The 26,890-nt window shown below is 47.5% G+C and overlaps 1 protein-coding gene across 2 annotated transcripts in view; it reads left to right on the top strand.

Moving 5' to 3' along the window:
• MGAT5B (alpha-1,6-mannosylglycoprotein 6-beta-N-acetylglucosaminyltransferase B) overlaps positions 1-26,890 on the top strand; it is a 795,006-nt gene that overhangs the window by 88,822 nt on the left and 679,294 nt on the right. For both annotated transcript variants that reach the window (XM_086930672.1, XM_086930673.1), the window contains exon 2: positions 19,250-19,362. In XM_086930672.1, the coding sequence (XP_086786798.1) occupies positions 19,250-19,362 (113 nt within the window). The remainder of the gene's footprint in view (positions 1-19,249; positions 19,363-26,890) is intronic.

Genomic DNA, 26,890 nt, shown 5'->3' with positions numbered 1-26,890 from the left:
CTATTTCATTATTTAATGTGCAGCGATGGGATAATTATTTGATCCGTGTTCTGTTCCTCTAAGGAACAGCTGCCACTTCATGAAACCTGCAGCAATGGAGCAGTACATTAGCTTTACAGATCACAGTCTGACGTTTGTACATCCATCAAAGGAATCTTCGGTAATTAATACAAAAAATACAAAAAAAAACCTCAAGCCTAATGTACCGAAACTCTGAAACAGCCTCACGGAAGAAAACTGCCCCTGGGATAAAACTTCATCTTTGGACTGCAATGGGACATCGGCTGGCCAGGGTGTCTATGACAGGTTAAATAATTCGCAGAGAAAAAGGTGTGAAGCCAAAAAAAAGAAAGGTTTCCCATTACATATACAGTGATTTAAGCGGAGGTGCTTCACTTCCCACCATCTCAAGCTCGAGAAAAGTGCGATGCTGTGGGTGCTGTTCACAAGGAGAGGCGCGAGGGATGGTGAAGTAAGACATGGCCTACATTTGTCAACTGAGGTAAGCAAGGGCTATATTTGTGCTGCTTTCACCATTTTGTGCCTCATTTCTCATTTCTGGCGGGGAAACAAGACACCTTGCTGCCACTCGTGAAAGCTTGAACCTACAAGAGAGACAGGAGATTGTTGTCCCACTGCTCCGGGTGCACTTTATGCCACTGGTTTCTGCATGTCCCCTGGGAGATCGTGTTAGTCCACCCTTGACTGAGGGTGGTGTTCTCCTTGTCCTCTGAAAAGTGTGCTCAATGACCCACTTTATACAGACGGTGACACAAGTCTTAAACAAGTTGACCATAAAATTCCTTATTTTGGTCTCCCTTGGAGGTTTGAGATCCTGAATAAGGTGGGAAGGACTTCACTAAAGGATCTTGGGGAAAATCCCCTTCTCCTAGACTCCTGATAATCAGGCCTCCTGCATCCCCATTGGATGGGATCTGATATCTTCACAGCACGGATAGTCTGCATATCACTGTAGCATCAGATGTTGTGAACCTGCTCATCCTCCTTGGCTGTCAGCATCTTTCTGCATGATGGACCACGTTATCCTCTTGAAATGGCGTTGAAGTTGATTCTTTGAGAAGGCGCTAGCCTTCTTATTAATCTGATAAGGACTGGGAGTGAGGGCGGGCAAGCACAGGACATGTTTGTCACCTGCTGCAGTTCTGTTATGTGCTGCTCCCAGGGAACTCCCTTATGCCTTCTGTTCACTATTTGTCTGGTTACTCTCCCTTGTGTGTCTCCTGGTTATCCAGACAATCATTTTCAGCTGCATTATCAATGAGCATACATTTACCTCCATGCCTTGGGTCTCAGGGATGCCCAGATCAACATATTGTAGAGGATTGGCAGCTCTGGAAATGTGGATGGGAGGTCTGCCTGTGGATAACTAGTAGTAAGGTAGAGCCTGCGTGCAGTTGGCAGGCAATGAGGCTGGGAACGCTGCTCGTGTGTACCAAGAACCTGTTTCAGAAACAGATTCATGGCATTCCATCGCCAGAACTTTGTGATGAAACTGTACCTGTGAAGGCTAAAGTTAAGAACATTGGGTATATCTGCTGCCAATCCATGAGCTCTCAGATTGGGCAAGTGGCCTTTTTTACATCTGAAAATGCTTGAGAGCTTCTTCTTTTGAGTCCAAAACCCATCCATACAGTCATTATGGAGTCTGAAATGAATTTGAGAACAAACCACGTGAATGTGCCCCATGCTGGTCGATCAGCTGACAAGATGACAAGATTAGGCTGGAACAAATGAGGCAGGGCATGATACTTCAGGCGTCAAGAGGCCCAGATTGTGGTAGATTTTCTGTGTCAAATGTCGATACGGGTAATCATTTATTTTAAAACACTTTTGCCATATCTTTAGATGCCTTTGTACTCTGGAGCCTCTATAGAAGGTTTTCTTAGCCGGCTCGTTCTCTGTGCTTGCCCCGAAAGCTCCCATTGGAGCCATAATGGTGATTTATGAGGTCCACTCTAGCTTTGTGGTGGCCTTGGCTGCAGGAATTCTTTTATAAATGTGATTTGTCTTTATTTAGCATTGTTCTGCTTTTTTAGTGCCTGTTTGATATTGGTGGGTATATGTCGGCTTAATTTAGTGTTGCGCTGTTTAAGTTTTCCAAATGTAAACATTTGCGTTCACATATTTTGGTTGTAAAAGACCCAGGGGGCTTCCATCTTTCAATTGCTCATTAATGTTTGTTCGCCTGCATCCCCCTCCCCCAGTGCTCGCAAAGAAAATCTATTTTCGGCCATAAACTGCAAAACTCATGACTCAGCAAATAAGGATTTGTGGATTTCTACAACCATGATGTGCCCCCATAGTGGTGGAATATCTGCTGGTATTTTAGGGTTATAATTGGAATAGGTGGCATTATACGGTGGACAGCCCTGCAGAACAAATTGAACGTCTACAACTTGCACTTTTGTTTGGGAATTCCCATATCTGTTGCAGGTTACTCCCACCCTCAAGATGCACACAGATGCACTTCCTGGAAACAAATGGTCTAGAGAGTTTACAGTGAGAGAAAGGGAGGAGAGAGCACATATTTGAAGGGCGGGAGGGGCGAAATGTGTAGACAGATTGAATTATTGACTGCTGAACTGTCTAGATTAGGTGGCCTATTGGGTACTCTTACCTGCAGTAATGAGAGCAATAGGGTAACAGAGAGGCATGTACCATCTAGCAGCATTGTACAGAAGCAGTCTGAGGGAAGGTCTGATATCTGCGATTCAGGTGCATCGCACTCACGGGGTGGACAGCAAGTTAAAGATAAACCAGTCCCTGCAGCTAGGGTAGTGGGAGAGCTAGCTTTACCCCCACCCCCAGACTCAGCCCATGGTCGAGCCCCACCCTTTAAAAGAACACGTTCCACTAATCTCCCACCCGACTGTGTACCCTATGTTGTTGCCCTCTCTAATGTCCCGCCTCTGGAATCTAATTCCATTTATTCCCCCCAGGAGTCACATGACTCCCTTAAAAACAAATCGGTCTCTTGGTTAAACAGGCATTGTGGGTTCCCTTCTGGAATGCCAGAAACTGGTCCTCGGAAGCTTGTTTCCGGTCCAGGGAAGACATGGCTTGGCAGTTCGGGCTGGACTGTTCCCATGAGGCACAGGGTCAGACTGATTTGCATATAGCCATGTCTGAACTGGGGTGGCAGAGTGGGCTAAAGAACGGTGATAGATTAAACCCAGATCTTTTGACTGGGTGTGAGTGTTTGATTGATTCATATGCTCCGTCCAACACCACCCCCTTTTGTACCGCTAGTGGTTCTGCAGCACATATTGTGCCACCCACGTAAGTAGCTCTTTTAAACATGCAAACTGTGTGTGTAGTTTTAAACTGCCTTTTTAACTTGGCAAAATAAACCTTTTGCCAGAACAAAAAACCTTCCTTTTTTAGACATCAAAGTCAACTCTTGGGAAGACCTAATCAGCCCAGAGGGCAGGGTGCAGTGTATTTAAAAATGTGGACATGTACTTTTAGGTTTTACATATCCTGGAACTGAAAAACTCCTAAATACTTATTTCACTGCTGCAAGGTCCCCATCTCACATAGGATAGCATTGGGTCACCTTATTACATTTAATAAGCAATACCTTTCAATTTGGAGCAGGTAGGCAGGTCTTGTTTTGTGTATGAAGAATTGTGATTAAAAGCCCTCTTCAATAGTAAAGTCGAATTTTTAGTCTGAATTCTGAAAATGCCACTTTTAAAAAGTTGTTATTTTCTGATGAGGACTAGCCAGCAGTTGGTCTTTGTATATTGCTCCCAGACAGAGAGACAAAGGGATGCTAGGTGTTGGCAGGATAGACTGCTCTGAGGTAACAAGGGGGACCAGCTGTCACCTACCACACTTGCACAACACAAAGACCCTGCCTGAGCAGTCTCACTAAGGGGTTTAATACTAGTCTATTGTGACCACAGACATGCTGGGACCAGAGCAGGGAGGCAGAAAATTCCAAGCACCTCTTGAAGGGTGGAAATCTCTAGAAGCTTCGCCAACTTTAAAATGGGCACAACGTAAAAATTTTGAACCTCAGGGTACACATTTTCACAACACTTTTGGACCTGTGGAAGACTCTGTCAGGAAGAAGGACTGCTGTGCTGCTGAAAAGACTGCCACTCTGCTGGAAAGCTGCTGTGACAGACCCATACCCAGGACCACCAGAGTGACCCCAAGGGCTAGTATCTTGTAACCATAACCTGGACTCTGCAACTGTGAGTCCTACCCTGATAAGTTGGGCCATCCCCAGCCCTGGACCCTTGGAAGTGGGTCTGAAGGTGGTCTGCCAGCCCATCCTTGGACCCAGCAGAACCAACAAATCTCCTCTGCTGTGTGGCGCAGCCCCACCCCTCATTGCCTATAGAGGCCCGCTGGAACAAAGCAGCATGACACATTTCCATGCAAGCACTCAAATTGCTCAACGCAGCTCCTCGGAACCACTGCTGCTCAAAATATCTACTCATCGGACCTCACATTCCCTCTGTAGCTCAACACATCCTCTAATCAAGACTCTGCATCTCTTCGCAACACAACTAGGACTGTGGTACTTTGTTCAGCAGACCTAAGTGGGTCCCTGCAGACGAACCACACTCCATCGCAGTTGGCCTAAACTTGTGACTTTGTCTAGTGCTACCAGATATCCACAGTTGGTGCTTTGTGCTTTTTGGGGCTATATTCACTGAAATCTTTAGATTTGCATATCACAGCTTCTACTGCTTCTATTTTTTGCCATTTTGGTCTTATATATTGTATTTAAATGTACTCTGTTTTTCTAATTTGGTGTGATGTTTCTTGTGTTGTGTTATCACTTTATTGAAGTGCTGCATAAACGCTTTACACGCCTCCTCTAAATTAAGCCTGACTGCTCTGTACCGAGCTACCAGAGGGTTTAGTACAGGTTAATTTGGGATTTACTAGTGACTTCATACTTATAAGAATTTTAGTTACTGCTTGAGTAGAGTTTCACTCCCCTCAGTCTGTAATCCAATGTTCTACAGTATGGTTATCTGAAAAGCAGGAGAGGCCTCTGGAAGCTTTATGTGTCCTTATTTCTCAAACAGCAGGTTAGACAACTGAGCCCTGATGTAACCTGGGTTCAATGCAAGTAGGTTCAATCCTCCTTCTTCAGATTCTTCCCAGGTCCAGGAGTGTGTTAATTTCAGGTTCTGAGGGTGCCACTTTTAAACTAAGGGCCATCCTGTGGGTAGGATCACCCTGTTGCCTAACCCCAAAACGAGTTTTGGTCAATTCTTCTTGCTTCCCCAAGTTTGGCTCCAGGCTGTCTAGTGAAACAAAAGGAAGGGAAGTCCAGGTGTAAGCTGCATTTGCCAGTGGCATGGTAGGCTTCTTCTAAAGTCAAGACGGTCCTGGTACAGACCTCAGGCTAACCTTTGGAGCTCAGGAAGGGGATGTGTACAATTCCCTGGGCCTTCATATTCAGAAGAGGAACACCCTTTTGCACACCCAGGTGCTTTTTCCACTGTCTGAAAGGAATACACATCACACCACAAGGGACCTATTAACAGTCAGAGCAGAAATGCACATTGGGTGTTGGCCGGAAAAGGCCAGTTTTCTAAAAGTGCCATTTTCAAAATAGAAATTTAAAATCTGTTTTTACCATTAAAGAGGATTTCAAATTAAAAATAAAATGAGTGGAAGAAGTATTTTTTCAGCTGCTTCCATACTGAATCTATTACTTTTTAAATGTAATGAAGTAAACCAGTATTAGTGTGTGGGAACGTAGCCTTGCCACAGTGAAAAACGATTTTCGGAGTTTTCCGAGCCGGAACATATAAAACTTAAGTGCACTTGTCCTACTTCTTAGCTACCATGCACTCTGCCCTATGAACCATTAAGACCTATTGTAGGGGTGACTTATAACTACTCAAAAGGAAGGTTAAGGTCTGACAAAATTGTAATTTTGCCAGGTGGAAATAGCAGTTAAAACTGCACTACTGGCTGCAATGGCAGGGCTGAGACATGTACTGTGCTTCCTTAGTGGGTGGGACAATGAGTGTTGGAGCCTGCTAGTAGCATTTAATTTACAGGCCCTGGGTACATGTAATAGCATATTCTAAGGACTTATACATAAATTCAATGCACCAATGAGGTGTGTACCAATTTTACTATGTTTGTAAGGGAGAGCATGAGCATTTTACCATTGGTTAGCATGAGTAAAGTGTGCAGAGTCCTAAAGGCATAAACACAGGCTCAGCAAAAATAGTACGGTGAAGGCAAAAACCCGGGGAATGAATGAATGAATGGGGGGTTTTGTATAGCGTGACGTTCACTCCAAGGAGCATCTTGGCACTTTCGGAACCTCAGCAGAAGTATTTGCAGGGTGGAGAAGGGAGGAGAAAAAGAGAGGGGGGCGGGCAGCAAGAGTATGGTAAGGGGGTCATATTAGTGACAGTATTTGATTGTCCGGAGTGCCAAAGATCCAGGTTTTTAGGAGTTTCCTGAGAGTGGGTTCGTTAAGGGTGTGCCTAAGTTGTGAAGGCAATACCATGCAAACGATGTCAATTTCCAATAGTAAAATAATCAGATCTTTCTTACATTACTCACTTAGGGCCAGGGCTGAAGTTGGGGGTAGACATGGGGACATGGGTGGACAGACTTATTTTACAGATGGGGCACTACCCCCCTCAGCTTGAGTCAGAATGGGGCTCTAATGTGCCCCTGTTATTGGATCACAAACAACAAAGTACCTGTTCACACAGTGAATATATTACTTAGAACCCTTCCAATCCATTACAGTTTACAAACTTAATGTTTTGGACCAGCGGTTAACCTTATACCGTCGGTACAGGAGGGGCCTGGATCACCATTCTGTTATAAAAATGCATAATAAAATATCTGTTGCGTTACTTCGTTTAAGTCTCCCACGGTCAAACCCACCCCATGGTGTGATGTGACCGAGCTCATGTGAACAAGAGTGATAGGAAAGGTGAGAAAAGGTTGGTGGTGCCTCACGGAAGTAACACTATGGGAGTAAGCAGGTAGACACTTGCCTTCATCCTCGGGTTCTCATCGTCAGCAGCATAGGCAACACTCAATACCACACCTAGCACCTTGTCTTTTGTCTTTTCTCTAATGTCTTACTTTATCACAGTTTGTGTTACGGGTTGGTGGCTGCTAATGATGAGAACGCAACAGATTTTTTATTATGCATTTTTATAACAGAATGGTGATCCAGGTCCCTCCTGTACCGACGGTATAAGGTTAACCGCTGGTCCAAAACATTACGTTTATAAACTGTAATGGATTGGAAGGGTTTTGAGTAATATATTCACTGTCCTACGTTGTTTGTGATTACATGAGTGGGGGATGACTTGTTCTCTACCCCTTCAGCTCCTTGTTGTATTTGGTCTCTGTTATTGGAAACTGCACTGCGTGGCATCCCCTTCCTAGTGCCCGCCCCTGAGACTATTCCTGAGGGTGAATGTGGCCCTACCTGGCCATTTTAACCCAAGGCAAGAGCTCATTAGCCACGAGACTGGCACTAAAGACTCATATGAGCAGGGAAGTGCCCTCCATTGACAGTTTCATTCCTAAAGGATCTTGAAAGCAGGTCCCTTTGTGCTATCATGCGTCTTAAACATAAGCAGGGTAAAAAATGCCCCACCTTCTTATGTGTCTGAGGCCTTAAAGAGATGAAGTTACTTTTGGATGAATCCAATCTCCCACACAGAAAGGTCGTATGGAGAAGGCACTAAGACAGGTGTAGATTCCCCGGGAACTGCGGCTGCCACTGTGAGCTGCCGATGGCAGATACTGCACTGCACTGGCTCCCGGAGCAGCATTGCTGCAGATTTAAAACCCTTGCACAAAAGAGGAGGTCATAGGCCCATTGTTAGCAGACCAATGACACATTTTGAGGCGAAAGTTACCCATTGACATTAACTGTGTGCAAAACCATGTCCTTAGGACATACTGCAATCCTGAATATCTGGCATGGGACCATCCTCTGGGCTTGACAGCTTACCAAGCCAACCCTGGACCCAACCATCGGAGGCGAAGGGCACTCGCCACTGGTCACTAAGAGAAGGCGCATGTTGGAGCCCATGTCAAATGCAGTGGCATCTAGGAGCACATAGCGCCCCTTGTGGATAGCTCTACAAAGGGAATTTGGCAGATGCGCTTTTACAGCACAATAATGTGGCTCAGAAGGGGGCGACCGCAACAATACCTAGGGCCTCATTTATGAGGCTGTGCGTCAATTTACGCCGCCGGTGCGTCACTTTTTGTGACACACAAGTGGCGTAAAAAATGCACCTTGTTGAGCCCTATTTACAAAGTGACGCATCTAGATAGATGCGTCCCTTTGTAAACCCCTGCGCCACATTATACCTGCGCCAGGTATAATGTATGCAAGGGGGCGTATTGACGCAAGAAAGGTCATAGAAGTGACGCAGTGAAATCTGAGATTTCACTGCGTCACTTCTAGGACGCTGTTGCGTCAAAATCTTGCGCCTGCCTCACAGCAGGCGTAAGACTGACGCAGGCCCTTTCACATGGAGCTTGCCCCATGTGAAAGGATGCATTGCCTAAGTTGCGTCACTTTTGTGACACACTCCAGCAATGCGTCACTTTGCGCTTACAGATACGTCAGAAATACTGACGTATCTGTAAGTCCTTGCGCAATGATGCGTCATATTGTAAATATGATGCATCATTGGGGTCACAAGGAGGGCGAAATGAAAAGTGACGCATCACTGTTTTCTCGCAGTGATGCGTCACTTTTCATAAATGAGGCCCCTGTGTGTTTTTCACCCTAATAGAGTGTGCAGAGATGGGCTATGTGGTGTTCGCCTGCAGATTTTCCTGGTGCAAATAATGCAGAGACAAGCCTACAAATGGTGTATTATGACAAACGTCCTAATACCGATTCAGGAGTAAACTCTTTTCGTCGAAATTGTGTTTTGAAGTGGTGTAGGGATGGTGCAATGCGCATTAATGCCAGCATGGAACGCGCCTCGACGCCAGCCTCGCGTTTGGTAGTAAAAGTCATAGATGGTGAGCAGTTGGTCTCCATAATCTTTGGTCCTGGTGCCCCTGCACCGTCTGCACGCACCAGTGATAGCTTTCAAAAGCCCCACCTGCAGACCTTGTCTGGAGCTGTGCTGCTGCCGTCCTGTTTGGACGCCTGGCGCGGTGCTCTTTCGCTGCTAGTCACAGTGCTGCCTGCCTTAACCACCATCCCCAGTGCTGCAGTGTCCCTGGAACATGTTCACTTCCCCCTTTGATGTTTGTGTTTTTGTATTGAACAGCAATGACGTCACCATCCAGGACAATGCGCGTGTGTACGGAGCACGAGCCGCCCGCAGGAGCCCTCGGGGGAGTGATAAAAGCAGGGCTTGAGGCCAGGCAAATGATGATCGCTTTTTATTTCCAAAAATAAGCGCCCGCAGGTAGCAAACAGGATCAGATGGGAGTTAAAAGGGGCAGGGGATGCGGGATGACACGGAATGACACATGAAAGACGAGAAGGCCCGGAGTTGTACGTTTTGAAGGTTTTCGGCGCGAGCGCTGCCGGTAATCAGCGCCTGCTCGCTGCACAGGCCTCTGATGTCCGGGGCCTGCAGGCCTCTCTGCGCTGAAACCGGATCGAGCGCTCTTTCACTAAGGCTTCCCCGGGATCTTTTCTGCCAGTCCGCATCCTTATTTGTTCTGATCTACGTATATTTTATATTCAGTGCCTGCTGCGCAGGCCAAGGAGGACTGCATGTGTAGCTCGGCTTGATGCAAGCACTAGAAGTGAAATTTCAATTGTTCGACGAGCATGCAGGTTTGTGTCTGTCACGGCAATGCATGCACCTCTACCCTGCAGAGCAGCAGTATGTGTACATTGTGCGATTCGCCCACATGCCACCACACAACCCGCCACCCCCATCATGTATCAGTGAGAGACAGGACCGGCTTTGTGGTAGTCCACAGCGTTGCCTTTTATCCACAACTTCACATTCAACTTTCATCATTAAACATAAGCGTCATCGAGAATTTATAAATTCTTAAAGTCAGGTGACAGATATTCGGATGCTTTCAGCAAGAAGGTTACGCTTGCAGCAATCATCAAGAACATGTACATTGTCGTGATATCTCCTATGCTGGTTGTGCCAGCCTGAGTTCCTTCCACCCAGGGCATCCATGCATAATTGATGGAAAACATTGACAAGCAAGCATTGGTAGCAACTTTTCCCCAGCCCACAATCCCGGAGGAAACTACCAATCCAATGCACTGAATAACGCATCGGCCTGCCAGAGTACCTGAACACAGGCACAGCCCCCAAAGTCCTCAAACCCGGCACCTCAGGTAGGGCAGGAGAGTTAAGGACCACAAGCAGATCTGTTCACCCTCCCACCTGCCCAGTGCCCAAAGGAATGCCCCTTGCCCAGGGGTCAGTCAGTCCAGACAAATAATCCACTTCTTGATATCCCCTTACTATTTTGCTGCCAGGGACCCCTCCACAGGGTGCGGAACATACTGGCACTCTTGCCCTCCCCCCACCAATACTGGCTGTGCTCGCACCTTGCAATGGCACCCAAATATGGCCTGGGGGACAAGTGTACTCCATCCCTGTGGTAAAACTCGACCCAGACACCATCTCCCACGCCAACGACACCCAGCTGATCCTCTCCCTTACCAACGACCCCGCCACCGCCAGAGCCAACCTTCACAAAGGGATGAAAGAGGTAGCCGAATGGATGAAGAACAGCCGCCTGAAACTGAACTCGGACAAGACGGAAGTCCTCATCCTGAGATCCTCACCCTCCGCCTGGGACGACTCCTGGTGGCCCCCCGCCCTAGGCAGCGCACCCAAACCAACAGACCACGCACGAAACCTGGGCTTCATCCTGGACTCCTCCCTCTCCATGACCAGACAAGTCAACGCCGTCTCCTCGTCGTGCTTCAACATCCTGCGCATGCTACGCAAGATCTTCCGGTGGATCCCCACCGAGACCAGGAAGACGGTCACCCAGGCCCTCGTCACCAGCCGTCTGGACTACGGCAACACCCTCTACGCCGGAACCACCGCCAAACTCCAGAAGAGACTCCAGCGGATCCAGAACGCCTCAGCATGACTCATCCTGGACATCCCCCGTCGCAGCCACATCTCCGGACACCTGAGAGATCTGCACTGGCTCCCGGTCAACAAGAGAATCACCTTCCGTCTCCTCACCCACGCACACTAAGCCCTACACAGCCAAGGCCCAGGATACCTCAACAGCCGCCTCAACTTCTACGCTCCCAAACGCCAGCTTCGCTCGACCAGCCACGCCCTCGCCGCCGTCCCCCGCATCCGTAGAACCACCACAGGGGGACGGTCCTTCTCCTACCTCGCCGCCAAGACTTGGAACTCCCTCCCTCCCCACCCACCTTCGCCTGACCAAGGACCACCTCGCCTTCAGGAAGCAACTCAAGACCTGGCTGTTCGAGCAGTAACAGACCCCCCCCCCCCCTCCCCCCAGCGCCTTGAGACCCTCTGGGTAAGTAGTGCGCTATATAAATTCGATGATTGATTGATTGATTGAGACACCTGGATTAAATTGTGAAGATCTGTACCATTGATGAGCCTGCTAAAATCTTCTGCACCGAATGGTTAAGTTTCTTGTCCAAATCACTCATGGCCCAAATGGGTTCCTCCCCAGGCCAGAACAGATGTGGGATTACTCCAGACCACAAGATGGCTGTTGCTGGCAAAAGACTCCTAACCCTGAAGAGTGCGGAGAATAAAGCCACTCTAACTCCCCGCCTACCTGGTGGACCATGTTGTTTCCCCATGCATGAATAACTAGGATGTCTGCAGTGGGCAATCCCCCAGTTTCTAGAGCCCGTCTCAAGTGATCGTGCAAATCCCCCAACTGCAGCCCCCCCATCCTAACACAGTGATACCTGAAACCTGTCTCCAGTTGTCCGCTTTCTACCCGGATCCATGAAAGCGTTGCATCACTCTGAGAAAAAAGAGTGGCCACACCAGCACACATGCAACTTCCCACGCCTGTTAACTGTGGGAAGAAAAAGGTGTTACCGGGGGGGGTTACCGGGGGATGGGGCCTGTTGATTCCACCACCCCCGTTTAGGCCAAATGAGGCTGCACATAGCGCTCGAAGCATGATGACTTCCACCTGCCCACCCTTTTTGTTTCCGCTGGCTACCCTATTGTGGACGCAGTGGTGGCTACCCCAATGCAGAAAGAGTGTGACGTGAACTGCGATGAGTCCTCGCCCAGCAGGGCCAAGGAGCACTGGTATATCCGGGTAAACACGAACTAAGGAACAGAAAGTCATCTACGTAGTGCACCACATCTTGGGTTCCCACTGGGTCCTTCATCGCATACTCAAAAAACCTACTGAATGTCTCAAACATAGCAATAGAACATCCCATCGGCATGCGGAGGTTGACAAATAATTTTCCCTCAAAAGAAAACCCCAGCAGACGAGTATCATCTGGGTGCACTGGCAAGAGGAGGAAGGCGGCTCCTATGTTATATTTGGCCGTCAAGGTGCCCCTCTCCATTTTCTACATCTTGAGGATTGCCTCATCAAATGTGGTCTACTGCACAGTGCAGAGCTCTGGGTCCAGGCTGCCATTCACCTCGGACCTCGGCGGAAAGGATAGGCTGTAAATTAGGCAGAATTTACCAGGCTTTTTCTTAGGAGTGAGACCCAAGGGGGAACATACCAAATCGTTGCATGGGACAGAAATGAAGGGACCTGCCAACCTCCCCGCCCGTACCTCTTTGAGGATTTTTCCTGTAACCAAACCTGAGAAACGTAGCACTGACAGCTGGGTAGTGGGTGGTACTGAGGTTGAAGGGCTGCTGGACGTAATGTGGATCCTATACTTTGAGTCATGAGATAACAGATGAGCTTCTTGCTTAAATCCATACTTGCCAAGAAGGTGAATGGAGATATGCAAAAAAATAGGTGTGGGCATGTTCCTTGGCTGAGGCTAACAGCTTTTTTGGGGGTGCTGCTCTTTTGGTCTTGCCACCTTTTTGAAGCACTTACTCTCTGAGTGACCTTGGGTCCCACAAAATGAGCACAGGTGATTGGACTTGCAAGTGGCCTCTTTGTTGCACTCTTTTTTGTTATATTGCCAACACGCCAGCTTCTTGTCCCCTGCAATTTTGTCAGACTGAATGGGTGTGGTGTTTTTGTGAGTGCATATGCCCAAACCAAGACCAGTAAAAAATGCCTCGTTGGTGGCTGCACCCAGCACTGTTGCAGTTGATGTTCCAAAGGGGGAATGGGAAGTTTTTGGGGATTCTGGTTCGCTGAACAAATTAAACTCTCTCGGGGTGCATCCACGTTCATGTGTGGGCCTAAACTTGCATGCTTTCACACAACGCAACTGCCAGTATTTGACAAAGACTGCAGTAAAACCCCAACCACCTCCCCCCACTGTGGAATTCAGAAGGCCCACAACAGCGTCGCGGCCACCGGGCGACTCCCCAGTCAACTCGTTACCTTTATGTCCCACTGGACATCTGCAGAAACACTTACTTCCCCTAGCCCCAAAAGACTACCCTCACCGCTTAGGCGGGTCCGCGACTCAAACTAGCAAAACACCAAAGCACAGTTCCCTCCGGAGATGCCGCCGCAATGGGGCTCACCCTTCCTGTGGTGACACTTAGAACCACACTACCACCACCTTCGATCGTTCTGGAGACTCACCCACTCTGGGCGGCCAGTGCAGGGGAACAAAAGACATACTTAAGGCATGCTGCTTGCCGAGGATACTCACCACCTCAGTCTAGCTAATGGGACACCAAAACAAACAATCAGACATGCATAACATTCCAAATGTCAAAATGGCTGCACTGTACTCTACGCATTTTGCTGATTGGGGGTACTTGCCATGAAAAACAACAACATGCACTAATAATCACTAGGCAGTGAGGCTCCCTCTGTGTGCCCAAACAGCCACCACAAACCTGCTTCTCCTGTTGCTTGAACTCTGATGATCCAGTGGACTTGAGCCAGGAGAAACAATCATCTCCAGTTCTGTCCTGGGAACACTGGAGGAGACAAAGAGTATGCCCTAGAGATCTTGCCAGCCTTAAATGACCCCTGTGTGTCTTTGCGTGCTCCCTGATGACATAATCGCCTGCCCCCCCCCTCACATTCTGATATAACACAAACATAGAGCCTAATTCCGAAGTGCTCGCTGTGGTGATCCGACCACTGCCCTCACTGTGGGTCCGCCCCAGAATTTTGAGTGTGGCAGTTGGACCATCCCAGGACCTCCACTTCCGTCGGGATCCAGGATCCCATGGCGGTGCGGACAGGAGAAGAAATATGCTGGCAGTGCTAATGCCGGCACCGCCGAGCATATATCGACTGGTCTCGCCAATGCCCTAATCATGGCATGGCGTAGAGCCCGCCATGATGTAGGGCCCCTCACAGGGCCCCTGGCCGCATCTGGGCATGGGGGTGTGTGGGGGAGGGCATATGTTGTGTCCCCTTACAATTGCACCTTCATTCCTGCATGGTGTGGCATGCACGACATGGTGTACATCACCTGGGGCAGGAATGTGGAGGTCTGCATGTTAAGCTCTCCTATGAGTCTAAAATATCACCGCAATGAGACCGCCACCACATCGCCCACCCTGGATTCGACTGGGAATCCAGCTGGCGGACGCACTACGGCCTTGATGTTCCTCCTGTGGGTGCTGCGGTAATACAGGAGGTCCGCCAAAGTTGTAATAAGGCCCATAGTCTCTTGCCTATCTGTAAGGTTGTTCAGGAATGGACGATAATGTCGCTCCACATATGACAACAATATTGGGCATCTATGGAGCAAATCCTATTAGGGTTTGTCCCCCGTTGCACGCTGTGCAACGGGGGACAAACCCTAATAGGATTTGCTCTATAGATGATTTTGAAACGCTTGATTGAACAGAAAGCGAAGCCCCACTGCACGCGACAAAGGGACAATTCAAGATTACTACGCGGTGCGTGTCTTACCCATTTGTTGAACAATATTGGGCAGTCATACACTGCAAAAGACAAACTGACATCTTTTGGTTCATTTAGGTAGTGTTGTTAGGGTTTTGGAGGCTTGGAAAAGGTAAGATACCAATGCAGTGATACAATCAATGTTACTTAAGATGAAAAACAGGTTAACAAGAAATAACCTCTTTTTAATCTGAAATAGTCTCTTAATATTTTCTAGAATGTCTGATGTATCATTTACAGCCAAGAGTGGTAGGACCCAAGACGGAGGCCAGGATGATAGCAGGTTTGGCAAACTGCTTATGGACAGGCTGCACCTGCCCGCTCCCTTCCACCTCCCCTCACCCTCCACAATTCCCCAACATGCCACTGTCTGCAGCACTGACCCTCTTCGCTGTTCAGGGGCATGAAACAGTCCCTTCCACTAGGTTAGGGGTGTACCTATCAGTGGTGCAGCAGGTGCAGTGGCAGCAGGGCCTAGTGTTCTGAAACCTTACTGCGTTCACTGTATGGCGGTTTTTTACAATGTAACAGGCAGGCGGGCACATGTGACTTACCTGCATTAGAGCACACACTACTCTTCCAACTGCACCATGGCACCTCAACTCTAACCTATGCTCCCTTCCCCCACGTACTGTGGAACAGACAACCAACACTGCCCAAAGCAGGTTTGACACACGCCTCAGTCAGGCCTGACCTACGGTTAGCTGTTCATTCCTTAGAATAACACAAACAATCTAGAAATGCTGTACAATGGAAACAAAGGCTCCTGGGGTGGAGATGAGGCAAGGTAGAGGGCAGAGCCGCAGGTGTTCCCCTGTGGCTGGTGAAAGGAGTGCTTGAAGCCTGCCCTCGGGGAGCCTGGGGACAGTCTGTGCCGTCTGCCCTCTGGGAGCTCATTCCTAGGCAATGTTTACCAACCAGTGATATTTATACATCTTAATAGGCTCTGTATATGTCCCTCTATGACGTGCTGCGCAAGAACTCCAAGTAACTTCTTACTGTGAGGAGGGGGCAGACCATGATTTGCATCAAGTCAATTGTAGCAGCCAGATGCATAGTGGGATGCCCTTGAATGGGCTAAACACGTTTTTCTAAAATGCCTGGGTAGCACCAGCAGTAATAAAAAAAAATGCATTGGCAAAGCCAATATGTCTTGCACTGGCAGGTAACGTTTTGGCTTGATCAGTGCTTGTTTTGTTTTTTCATGACTGACACAACGGAATAATGGATGAAGAGGGTAGGATAACACTTCTATAAGTACGTTTTTTATACACATAATTTAACTGCAGTCAGAAGGTTTTGGCTAACACAAGTCCCAAACAAGCATTTGCAATGCAATAGGTCTCGCATTTGCGAGACTGAGGTATTGGCATTGTAAATTACAATACCTTTAATTTATGTATTTTGAAAACCTGCAAGCAGTGTGCACCTCTTGCAGGTTTTCAAAACACATAAATGAAAGGCATTGTCGATTAATAATGCCAATACCTCAAACTCTCACAAATGTGAGACCTTTCTGGCACTTTCGCTTTATCTGTAAACAACGTAAGCTAAACCGCACGTGCCACGATTGCTTAGAAAGTAAAGAAATATAATTATTTTTCTATTTCTTTACTTTTTAGGCAATCACGGCATAGGCTGTGATGTTTAAAGCTAAAGTGCAAGCAGGGCCGGACTGAGACCAGCAACCAGCCCTGGCAGGTTGCTTCTCCACCGGCCCTGGTAACAGGAGGGGAGGGGGTTGTTACCCGCAAAGCACTGCTACAGCTTTTCTTACAGAGGGCCGATTTTGCAGCGCTGCTACAAAATCGGCACTCTGTAAGAAAAGCGGCCCCCTGCTGCCACAAAACCGGGCCCCACCTCCAGCCCACCGGGGAAATGCCCGGTGCCCGAAAATGCCAGTCCGGCCCTGAGTGCAAGTACTACGATTGTAACATAAGTGAGCAAATAGAAAAAAAATGGTGGTGTACGCTAATTTTTCTATTTGTTTACTTTTGTTACAACGGTGAAACCTGCTCTTAGGCTTTGAAAATCTTAAGCTAAAGCCTGGTTGATTGCTTCAAAAGTCAAAGTAAAAAAATAAAAATGCGCATATTGTTTTCCTATTTCTTTGCTTTTAAAGTAATTTCGACACCCGTGTTTTAGCATAAGCTGTTTAAAGCTAAAACGTGGATGATGGCACAGTAAAAGAAAGTAAATAAATAAAAAAAAGAAATGCGGCCGCGCGGCCACCATAATTAGTGCTGGCTTCACTAAATTAAAAAAAAACATTGCAGGAGAGCATGTCCTGCCTGCAAAAGCAGGAGAAAGACCATCAACAGAAGAGTGCTCGGTGGCTGTAATTGAAAGTTACTGAGTAAAAATACATACCACGGGGCCTACTGATGGGAGGTAAAAACAGAACACAGGGAGGTAATAATGAGGGACTAATAAGCCTATTAACAAATCAAAGGCCAACCTTTACAAAGGAAAGTGACAGGAACCAATTCAAAAGATGGATAGAGAGTGGGCGGAGCTTACAGTCCATACCTGAATCCAGCATCTCGAAGAGATAGCGCAAGCGCTTCCTAGGCGAGACCTAAAAATGAATGTGAAATGTGTCCTTACTGCGCTGTAATTTCTTCTTCACCTTAGCTTTAGATGCATCCATTACAATGCGTTGCTCATGATGCACAGGAATGTCTATGCCCTCCACATGCTATCTGTCAAATCTGTTGAAGGTGGGAAACATCCTGAATACATTTATTAAGGGGTGTATGAGTGAACTTGTATGAAAATAGGGTGGAGGGAATTAGAAATTGGGGTTTAAGGGGAATAGTGTATTATTTAAGAGTGGGGGAATTAGTTTTTAGAGGGTGGGTGGTTTGGGTTTAGGAAACAGGGGTTCGGGGGGGTTTGGGGTTAGTTTTAAGGGGTTGGGGTTAGTTTTAAGGGGTGAAGGTGATCGAGATTGGTTTAAGTGTGTAGGTAATCATGTATATTTTAAGGGTGGGAGAATAAGTTAAGTGTGTGTGGGTTATCGTGTTTATTTTAAGGGTGGGGTTAATTAGTTTTTAAGGGGAGGAGGGATCGGGGAACTAGAGGGAAAGCATTTTTTTAACACACATTCTTTTACCATAAAATATCGTGGTAAAGGGATGCTTGATAAAAAAAAAATCGTTGTTTAGTCGAGGTCGTCATTGCGACCTCGTTGTAAAGGAAGTTGTGCTCGGCAAGTGCGTGGTTAGAACATAAAACCGTGGAAGGTTTCTGTCCTGGTGGAACATTCTGCATGAAGACGTGGGCATTTACATTTCGATGGGAAAATAGCTGCATATGTCAGCCCTCTGGAAGTAGAACGTGCTCAACTTTAAGTAGAAAAGGTAGAAAAAATGTTCAGTAATAAATATTAAACATGGAAACAGGCATTGCCCAAACGGCACCAACTTACAAATATCTTTGAGGCATATGCGTTGCAGACAAGCCTTCCAATGAGAATGCCTATACAAACCTATGGAAATATCTGTTTTAAAGTTTCACCCCCCGGAATTTATTTCATAATTTTAGAAATGAAACATTTTCAATTCAATTTATTTGCAACAATAAGATTAACTGTTATCTGATATATAAAAATACCTGTGCTAACAAGTATTGGCAAAACCAACATATCTGGCTTGTTTTTGTCATTTGTTCTTTGTTGTAATAGCTGTGATGTATTGTGTGATATGTTTATATGCACTACTAGATAATTTACAAAAAGGCACTAATGCTGGACAGGTGGTGCCTGTGTCAAGCACAGGATTTTCGGTCACATAATTTAGGCCAGCCTTTAAAAAACATAGGCCACAAATACTGGTCCGGTGGCTCGCTGTGTCAATTTTAGTATTCTAGTTCACATATTCTATACCAGACTTTACATATGTGATGTGGGAGTGAAATTGCAATCATTACCGCACTCTTGTAGGTGAAGCATGTGTTATAAGGAATAAAATACCTCCAAACATGCATATTGGGGGTGTTGCACCTTGGAAATCCTTGTCCTAATGAAGCCACTTGGCCTGTGGTCGCTTGGCTTTATAGATAGTGGTAGGCTAAATAGTTTTTTGTACGTGGTATGCGGATGTGGATCGCAGCGTAAATGTGTAATTTTTTAATTAAACACACACATCAACAGTGGGCTAAAAATGGAAGAAAATGTTATACAATAATTTCACAATTGTCAACAAATCAAACTTTCCCCCACTTTGCATTTTGCCTCTCTCTCTCTAATCCAGTTCCACTTTTCCCTTCTCTCCTGCAGAATCTTCGTGGTGGGAATTGGCTTTTTTACCCTCTGTCTGTTGATGACGTCGTTTGGGGGGCAGTTCTCTGCGGCTCGCCTGGCTGACTCCCCCTTCACAATGAGAGCAGAAGGTAAGCCATCCGATCTGAGAATGCATTGTTTATTGACTGTCCGATATCCACTGTAGGTTAGCCAATAAGGAATCAAAGCAAATTCGCAATAGGCCTTTTGAAAGCACCAAGACCAACCCAATGTGGTTTACCTTTCAGCCCAAGCAACCATCGATGAGGTGTGCCCGATAGGTGCCTGACTTTTCGCCAGCCCTACTTGCCTTTCATTGGCAGTGTCCAGATATGAAACGCACGCCTGTGGTATATATGTGTTTTACTCTCTTCCAGCCCTGTCAAACTTTCACTTTTGTGGGTGACAAGTAATTGAACCTGTCCCAGTCCTACTGACCTTTGCAAATCCCTGCTTGTCATGTGATAGGCCCTGCTCAATATAAGAGCATTAGCCTTTCGCACAGAACATACATATGAATATCACTCGGTACTTATACAGTACGCATGCCATTACAGCGCAGTTGCTAGTACGACCGCGTTGTTTGTTCGCATACCTTTACTACGCAATTCGGAACAACGAATTGCATTAGGTTGCGATGGATGTTGGAATAGTATAATTTACAATTCTAACTCCAGTCTGTGCGGACACTAGGGGAGGTGTTAGATTTTAAATCCAACACCTTCTCCCCCCTAATGCAAGTCGTTGTTCCGACTTGCATAGTGAAGGTATGCGAACTAATAACGAGGTCGTTATAACAACCGCGTTGTAATGGCATGTGAAGTATCGCGAAGTAAACGTTCACCCATACATGCAGTGTCTGGTTTTTGGATCAACCATGTAGAGTGTGTGTGCACAAAGAGGGTACACACACACACACATGTGCACACACGCACACATGCACACATGCACACACACACACACACACGCACACACTCACAGACACACCATTGGTAAAAATACTTCTCAAGAAAGAAAATACGTTTGAAGACACGTTTCCATTATACCCTCTGCCCAGACAGAGATCCTGTGCTTCCTGCTGCCAAAAAGTAAACTAGCGCCTGATGGTTATGGCATTTTTGTGTCGTAAATGCTTTGATTCGGAGTTTGCAAAGGTAAAAATGTTTTTTTCAATGTAATAAACCCATTTTAGGAATCAGTAACTTTTTTCTCATTCTTAAAATTGGTTTAGAAATGGATAAGTAATCACTATTTGGAAGGACTGTATTGAAAGCAATTCCTATGTATATGTATTGATCAGGGCCGGACTTGGAACCACAACCGGCCCCGGCAAAGTGCTCGGCCGTCCCCCCTCCCCACTCGGGGGGGGTTGGAGGTGCTGCCAAGCTCTTTGCCGGGGCTGGTTTTCGGCTGATTTTAGTACAGGGCTGATTTTGCAGCTAGGGAGGGTTCTGGAAGCCATACTGGTTGTGACTCTCCCATCCCTTTCTAGAAGGAGGAGCATTAGACCGTGGGGGCAATGGTGGAATCCATTCCATGCTTGTAAAGGAAGGGTAAGAGCCAGGGACAACATGGGTAGAAATGGCCCCGATAAATTAAAGTTGAAGGTGTAGGGAAAATGTGTGAGGGGTGGAGTAATCCATTTCACCTTTTAATCAGAGGAGACTTGTTGTGACCCTGCAAGGAAAGTTGTGAAGAGTTGCCATAAAGGGCCGGGCTCAGGACAGCAACCAGCTCTGGCTGATTGCTGCTCGACCGTCCCTGGGAGCAGGGGTGGGCTGCTAGTAAAAAGCACTGCCACCGCTTTAGTTACACTGGGCCAATATTGCAGAACAGCTGCACTCCCACCTACCCCAGTGACAAAACTGGCCCCCCACAGCCAGAAAACTGGCCCACCTCTCCAGCCCACCGGGTAAACTCCTGGGGCCCGCCATGGCCAGTCCGGCCCTGTTGTTATATCTTTAAAAATAATATTAATAATACGGGAGCTTGTATAGCGCAAACAGCTACCTCAAAGCAGTGGTGTCCCGGCACTCTAGCAGCAGGCAGCAGGCAGCACGCACAGGGAGGTTTCAGCACTGGACCCGAACCATATCAAGTCCAAAGAGCCATGTCTTCAGCGCTTTTCTGAAACAGGACTTTGTATTAGCTTGGTGGAGGTTCTCAGGCAGAGCATTCCACAATTTGGCTGTACTCACTATGAACGTTCTACCACCCAAACGGGCTTTAGCAAAGCGGGGAGTACACATCAAATTCTGGGAATTGGGCTGTAGAGAGCAAGTTTGCCTACAGCAGCAATGTCTTTGTTTAAGATAACTGGGACAATTTCCCTTAAGGGCCCGGTAGACCAAGGTAATGGCCTTAAAATAGATCCGTTTGGCTACTGGGAGCCAGTGAAGCTCCCGAAGGTTCGGAGGGACATGATGACGGAAGGGAATGCGTCTAATCAGTCTCGCAGCCGCATTCTGTACCATCTAGAGACGCCTAATCAAATATTTAGGAAGGCCAAGGTATAAACCATTTGCGTAGTCCAGCCTAGATGTCACTGTGGCATGGATTACGGATTTGCAGCAGTCTTCAGGCAGGAGATGTTAACATTTCCGGAGCTTTCTCAATTTGCTGAAGCAAGTCATGGAGACCTTTTGAATTTGAGTCAAAAAGGAGAGATCTGCCTCCTATCTCACACCTAGATTTTTGATATTAGTGGTGGGGGAAGGCGGTAGACCCATTTTTGATGGCCACCACAGATCGGGATCAGGCACTGGGCCCTTACAAAAAAACAGCACTTCTGTTTTTCCTGCGTTGAGTTTTAGTTTATATTTATTCATCCATAGTGCTATGTCCCTCAAGCATCCTTTAAAATTCTTAAAAGCCTTTACCGTCCGCTCTTGAAACGGGAAAACCAACTGGGTATCATCAGAGTAGGAAATTGCCTTCACTCTCCTGTTGGCAATCAGAGGGAACAGCTGAGCTAGGTACAGATTGAAAACTAAAGGGCTCAGCGCTGAGCCTTGAGGGACGCCACACCACAGATGTTTAGGTTTGGATTCAAATGGTTGTAAGGCGACTCTCTGGGTGCGACCCCTCAGATATGATTTCAACCAGGCCAGCACCTTCCCCCTGAAGCCCATATCTTGAAGTCTCAGAGCCAGCAAGGCATGATCGACAGTGTCGAATGCTGCAAATAGATCCAGGAGCACCAGCAAAGCTGATGCCCCTGAATCTAACGACCATCACACTGACTTGGCCACCTCTAGGAGAGCGGTCTCCGTGCTGAAACCCACTCGGAAACCAGACTGTGTATCATGCAGAGAAACATTACTCTTGATAAAGTTAGTCAGTTTGCGCTGGACCAGCTTCTCTAACCTTTTTCCCGGGGCAGGCAGCAGAGAGATTGGCCTGAGATTGTTAAAATCTTCATGGTCGCCATTTGTTTTTTTTCTCAGAGGGAGAAAGGTAGTGTGTTTCCACTTATCTAGGAACACACCAGTTTCAAGGGAGGAGTTCCAGATATGAGATAGCGCACCAGTAAGTGAAGGGGCCATCATTTTCCAAAGTTTAGGGGGACATGGATCATCTAGGGCACCAGATCTACATTTTTGCATTTCTGCTAATGCATCAGGATGCGAAATTGGTGTGAGCAATGGGTTCATTGTTCGGTTAAGGTTGAAGCCAATGGCACGAGTGGCTAATCACTTTGTCTACAGTCTGGAGGTACTGCAGGGAGATCAATGTCCACAGTATCAAAAGCAGTGGTGCAGTTTAGCAGTCTGAGCATGCTGAGTGAGCCATGGTCTGCTGTCTCCAACAGGTCATCCCAAAATGGGGTTAGTGCAGTTTCTGTATGATGGTGTGGATACCACTCAGATCAGTACTGCTTAAGGTGCTCTGGGACTCAATGTGATACTATTGCGGGGTTATTGACTAGACCTACAGTGGGCGCTAGTTGTTAAATTTGTCTTGTTCCATGGTGGCCGTCTTTAGCAGGGGGTGGGTAGTCACTAACATAACACATACACAGCTCCTCTTACCTATTCATTCAAATCACTGTTTAGTTATTTTGACTGTCGTAAGGCACTGGTGTTTATTTTTATTTGTGGTAGCTTCAGCGTGCTGGGATGTACAGCAGGGGAAAGGGAAAACAAACAAGAAACAGAATATTGGCTGTTAGAGTCCAGCAGGATGAGGTGACAATTTGTCATTCTTCTATCACAGGTCTTCTGTGTAGTAAATTCTCAGGTACTTATACTTGCTTGTTGATTCTGAGGGAGGTCGTTTTTGATTCTGCTCACATTTGGAAATCCAGAGCATTCTGGAGTTTAGGGTCCCGAGCTCTCAGGGACCAGCCGCGGTGCTTCAGTTGCTAGAATGAGCATCGAAGGAGCAGATTCACCGAAGCTGTTTGATGCTTCTTGGCAGGGGTGTGATGGGGAGGCCAGGTTTGGCAGATCTGACAATCCTGTAGGCCTTACGCAGAGAGTAGCATTCCACCCTGGAGTCTGCTGGGAAGCAGTCGAGTGCTTTCGGTGCTGGTTTGGCTTTTTCATATCTCTGAAGCATTAGCCACTTCCTGGTGAACTTTTTCAAAAGTTATGCCTATATAATTTTTAAAGCCCTCACTTCTACACCTACAATATTTTTTATTACCTGGCATTAAAACAAAGCTAACAGGCATTGGGCAGGACGTTGCGGTTTTTCCAGGCCATTAACTTAGCTGTAATGAACTTGACTGCTGTACACACTTTTTTTAGTAGCACAATCATGCGTCTATAACACATGGCGCAATATCATTCCATTGAATGACCCAAAATACTTCACAATTCAAAGTGACTCCTTAAATTATGGCCTTTAAAAGCACTGCTTCTGTTTGTGCAATAATCATAGCCAGACCTAATTCCTTTCTAGAGGCAGAATTGCCTTTGAGAACATTCTGGGCACATTTCGAAGCACCGTGCCCTCTGACGTGGGTTCTGAGCTGGCAGAACTGGTGCCCGACGCTGCAGTTCTCCTCTGAGGCGAAGATTGAGTGGCCCCCACTGCACTTCTCATCATCAACTCTGCTGACCCTTCCCTCAAGGGCATAAGCGCCTTCGCAAATACCTTTCAGAGTGAAGAATTGAAGGCTGGAGGACCAATGCATCATTTCACGACCTCTGACTCACAGGCAACGCTCTGACTCTGCTAGAAAATTGAACTTTGAAATCAATCCCCCAGTGCCTGGAGGGGAGAGCCCTGCCAATACAGATGATGCCCAGGAGGCATGGGAAGCAGGCACTTCCCGGTTCATGTCTAGGACAGCGCCTGATAGATTTGCTTCCGCAATTAGGTGTTTTCGCTATTAAAACTGTGTTTGCCGCCCATGGCCTGGATCTGACACTACTAGTATAGACAGTCAGTAAGATGATAAACAGATAGAAAGCCGGATCTGCATAGATAGGCATTGTTGCATAGTTCACCATTTATTGGCGCTAGATGGGAGATGACAGGCTGAGAATAAAGTTATAGATGATGGTATGAGTAGCGATCCGTAAGCGTTAGTTGTATGGAGTAGCAGGTTAAAAGGTGCACTTCGCATGTTCTGTGTGCTGGACATGGATTCGACATTAGAGACCTTATTTAGAGCACCCCTGCCAATCAATCACTCTATTTAGATTTCGGGGGAAGCATTGGGTTTGCTCTGGGAGAGCCTCACTGGCTTCTGACCCGGTGTCCTGTCCGTCAGTGGGCAGGGTCCGAGTGACGTGTCCTTCACTACCGAGCGCAGGGTGAGCGTCACTGATTGAAAGGCAGGCTGGGAGAAAAGTGTGTATGTGTCGGGGACATTTGTTTTTATTTAAGGGAAAACAAACTCTTCCTCTGGGAGATTGTTGTATCTAAGCATAAATGTTTGCCAACATGGGTCCAGCTATGCAAGCAGTCCCAGGCCGAGCCTGATTCAGTGGTGTGGAGGCAGCTGATGCAGGGACCGGTCCAGTCACAGCACAGAGGTCCCTTCCAGACAGCCAGGCTTCCGTCAGGCGGAGCAGGCCATGCCCTCCCCTACCCTGGTTCACCAGTGGACAGACCGACAAGGTCTAAACAACAACCCGCTAGGACTGAGACGGGGAATCCACACAGGCAAAAACGCTGCTGTGTCCTTTGGAGCCCAGAAGAAAGTCCTCGTTGTTTGCTGCTTTGCCCTCCCGCCTCCCGCCTCGCGTTGCCCGACTCCACTGCCATCTGGGAGTTAGCGGTGACCGAGAGGAGCGCGGTCGAGGGAACTCCATTTCCCAGGAGGCCTAGCGGCGCACGCCGCGTCACCAGCGTCATCAGCGCGCCAGGAGGCGCTCAAATAGCGCATCACCCCGGTCGAGGGGGGGAATCCACACAGGCAAAAATGCTGCTGTGTCCTTTGGAGCCCAGAAGAAAGTCCTCGTTGTTTGCTGCTTTGCCCTCCCGCCTCCCGCCTCGCGTTGCCCGACTCCACTGCCATCTGGGAGTTAGCGGTGACCGAGAGGAGCGCGGTCGAGGGAACTCCATTTCCCAGGAGGCCTAGCGGCGCACGCCGCGTCACCAGCGTCATCAGCGCGCCAGGAGGCGCTCAAATAGCGCATCACCCCCGTCTCGCGGGACGCGAGCGGGACGCCCGGGGCGAAGCCCGGGCAAAGGGCGGGCCCTCTACGGCCCTCATCGGCTAGAAGAGGCTGGGCTGGGCCAGAGACCCTGGTAACCGGTGTATGTAAGTACTTGTCTTTGTTGTGCGCTCACCTTGCGATCACTCCCCACTACTGTATGGCTGCTGCGGCAATAAGCCCTGTACCAGTGGGGTCGGACAAAAACACCACCAGCCGGACATTAGATGATTATTTTCTTAAACCATCAATTGACGGCAATAAGGAGCTTTCGTTAGCCGAGAGGAGGGCAGACCGCCGCCGTTCCATCGAGCGTATAAAAAACAGAACATTTTCAGAACCCATAATGTCTGTTTCTCTACTTGATGATCTAAGTAGCGCCCCAGCAGATAACACCTCACTGACCTGCAGCATACCCTTGCTCCTTCAAGAATGTCTAGCTCCGGCTCTGTCACCCACTCACTCTCAAGAAATTGCCCCCACAGTGACCACTGAACAGAATAATACCTCCAAGATCCTAATATCTCCCACAATAAGGCCTGGCAAAGTTGTACGAGGTAAAAATTCAAGGCCAGTGACAGATAAAACGCATGGGCCACCTCCACCCAAAAGAAGAAGGAAAACCATAACAGCTAACAAGCCCAAAACAAGTCACACTGACTTTGGCAAAAAGAAGAACATTGTTACATTACCTTCTATGGGATCCTCTGTCACAAGTCAAACCATAACAGTTAGCCCTACTCTACTGCCACCCTTACCTCAAGTAACTACAGACTTTGATTCCACTACTGTCCAGATGGAGGAGGATTTGCAACCCGCCACCCCTAAGTCGCTTCTGGACAATATTGAACTGATTATACGTAGTTACATGCTTGCTTTGTCAGACAGATTTAAGGGGATGGAGGTCCGTTTAGGAAAAATTGAGGGGGACTTGTCTGTGTTAGGGAACCTTGTACGTTCGCAAGGCCAGTCTAAAGCACAGCACCAACAAGGTATTAAAACAACCCAACCCCCCTTAAAAAATACT

The sequence above is a fragment of the Lissotriton vulgaris genome, chromosome 7 (assembly GCF_964263255.1).
Source record: "Lissotriton vulgaris chromosome 7, aLisVul1.2, whole genome shotgun sequence".
Lineage (NCBI taxonomy): Eukaryota > Metazoa > Chordata > Amphibia > Caudata > Salamandridae > Lissotriton > Lissotriton vulgaris.
The sequence above is the reverse complement of the archived record's forward strand: the minus strand, read 5'-3'. Positions and strand labels throughout refer to the sequence as shown.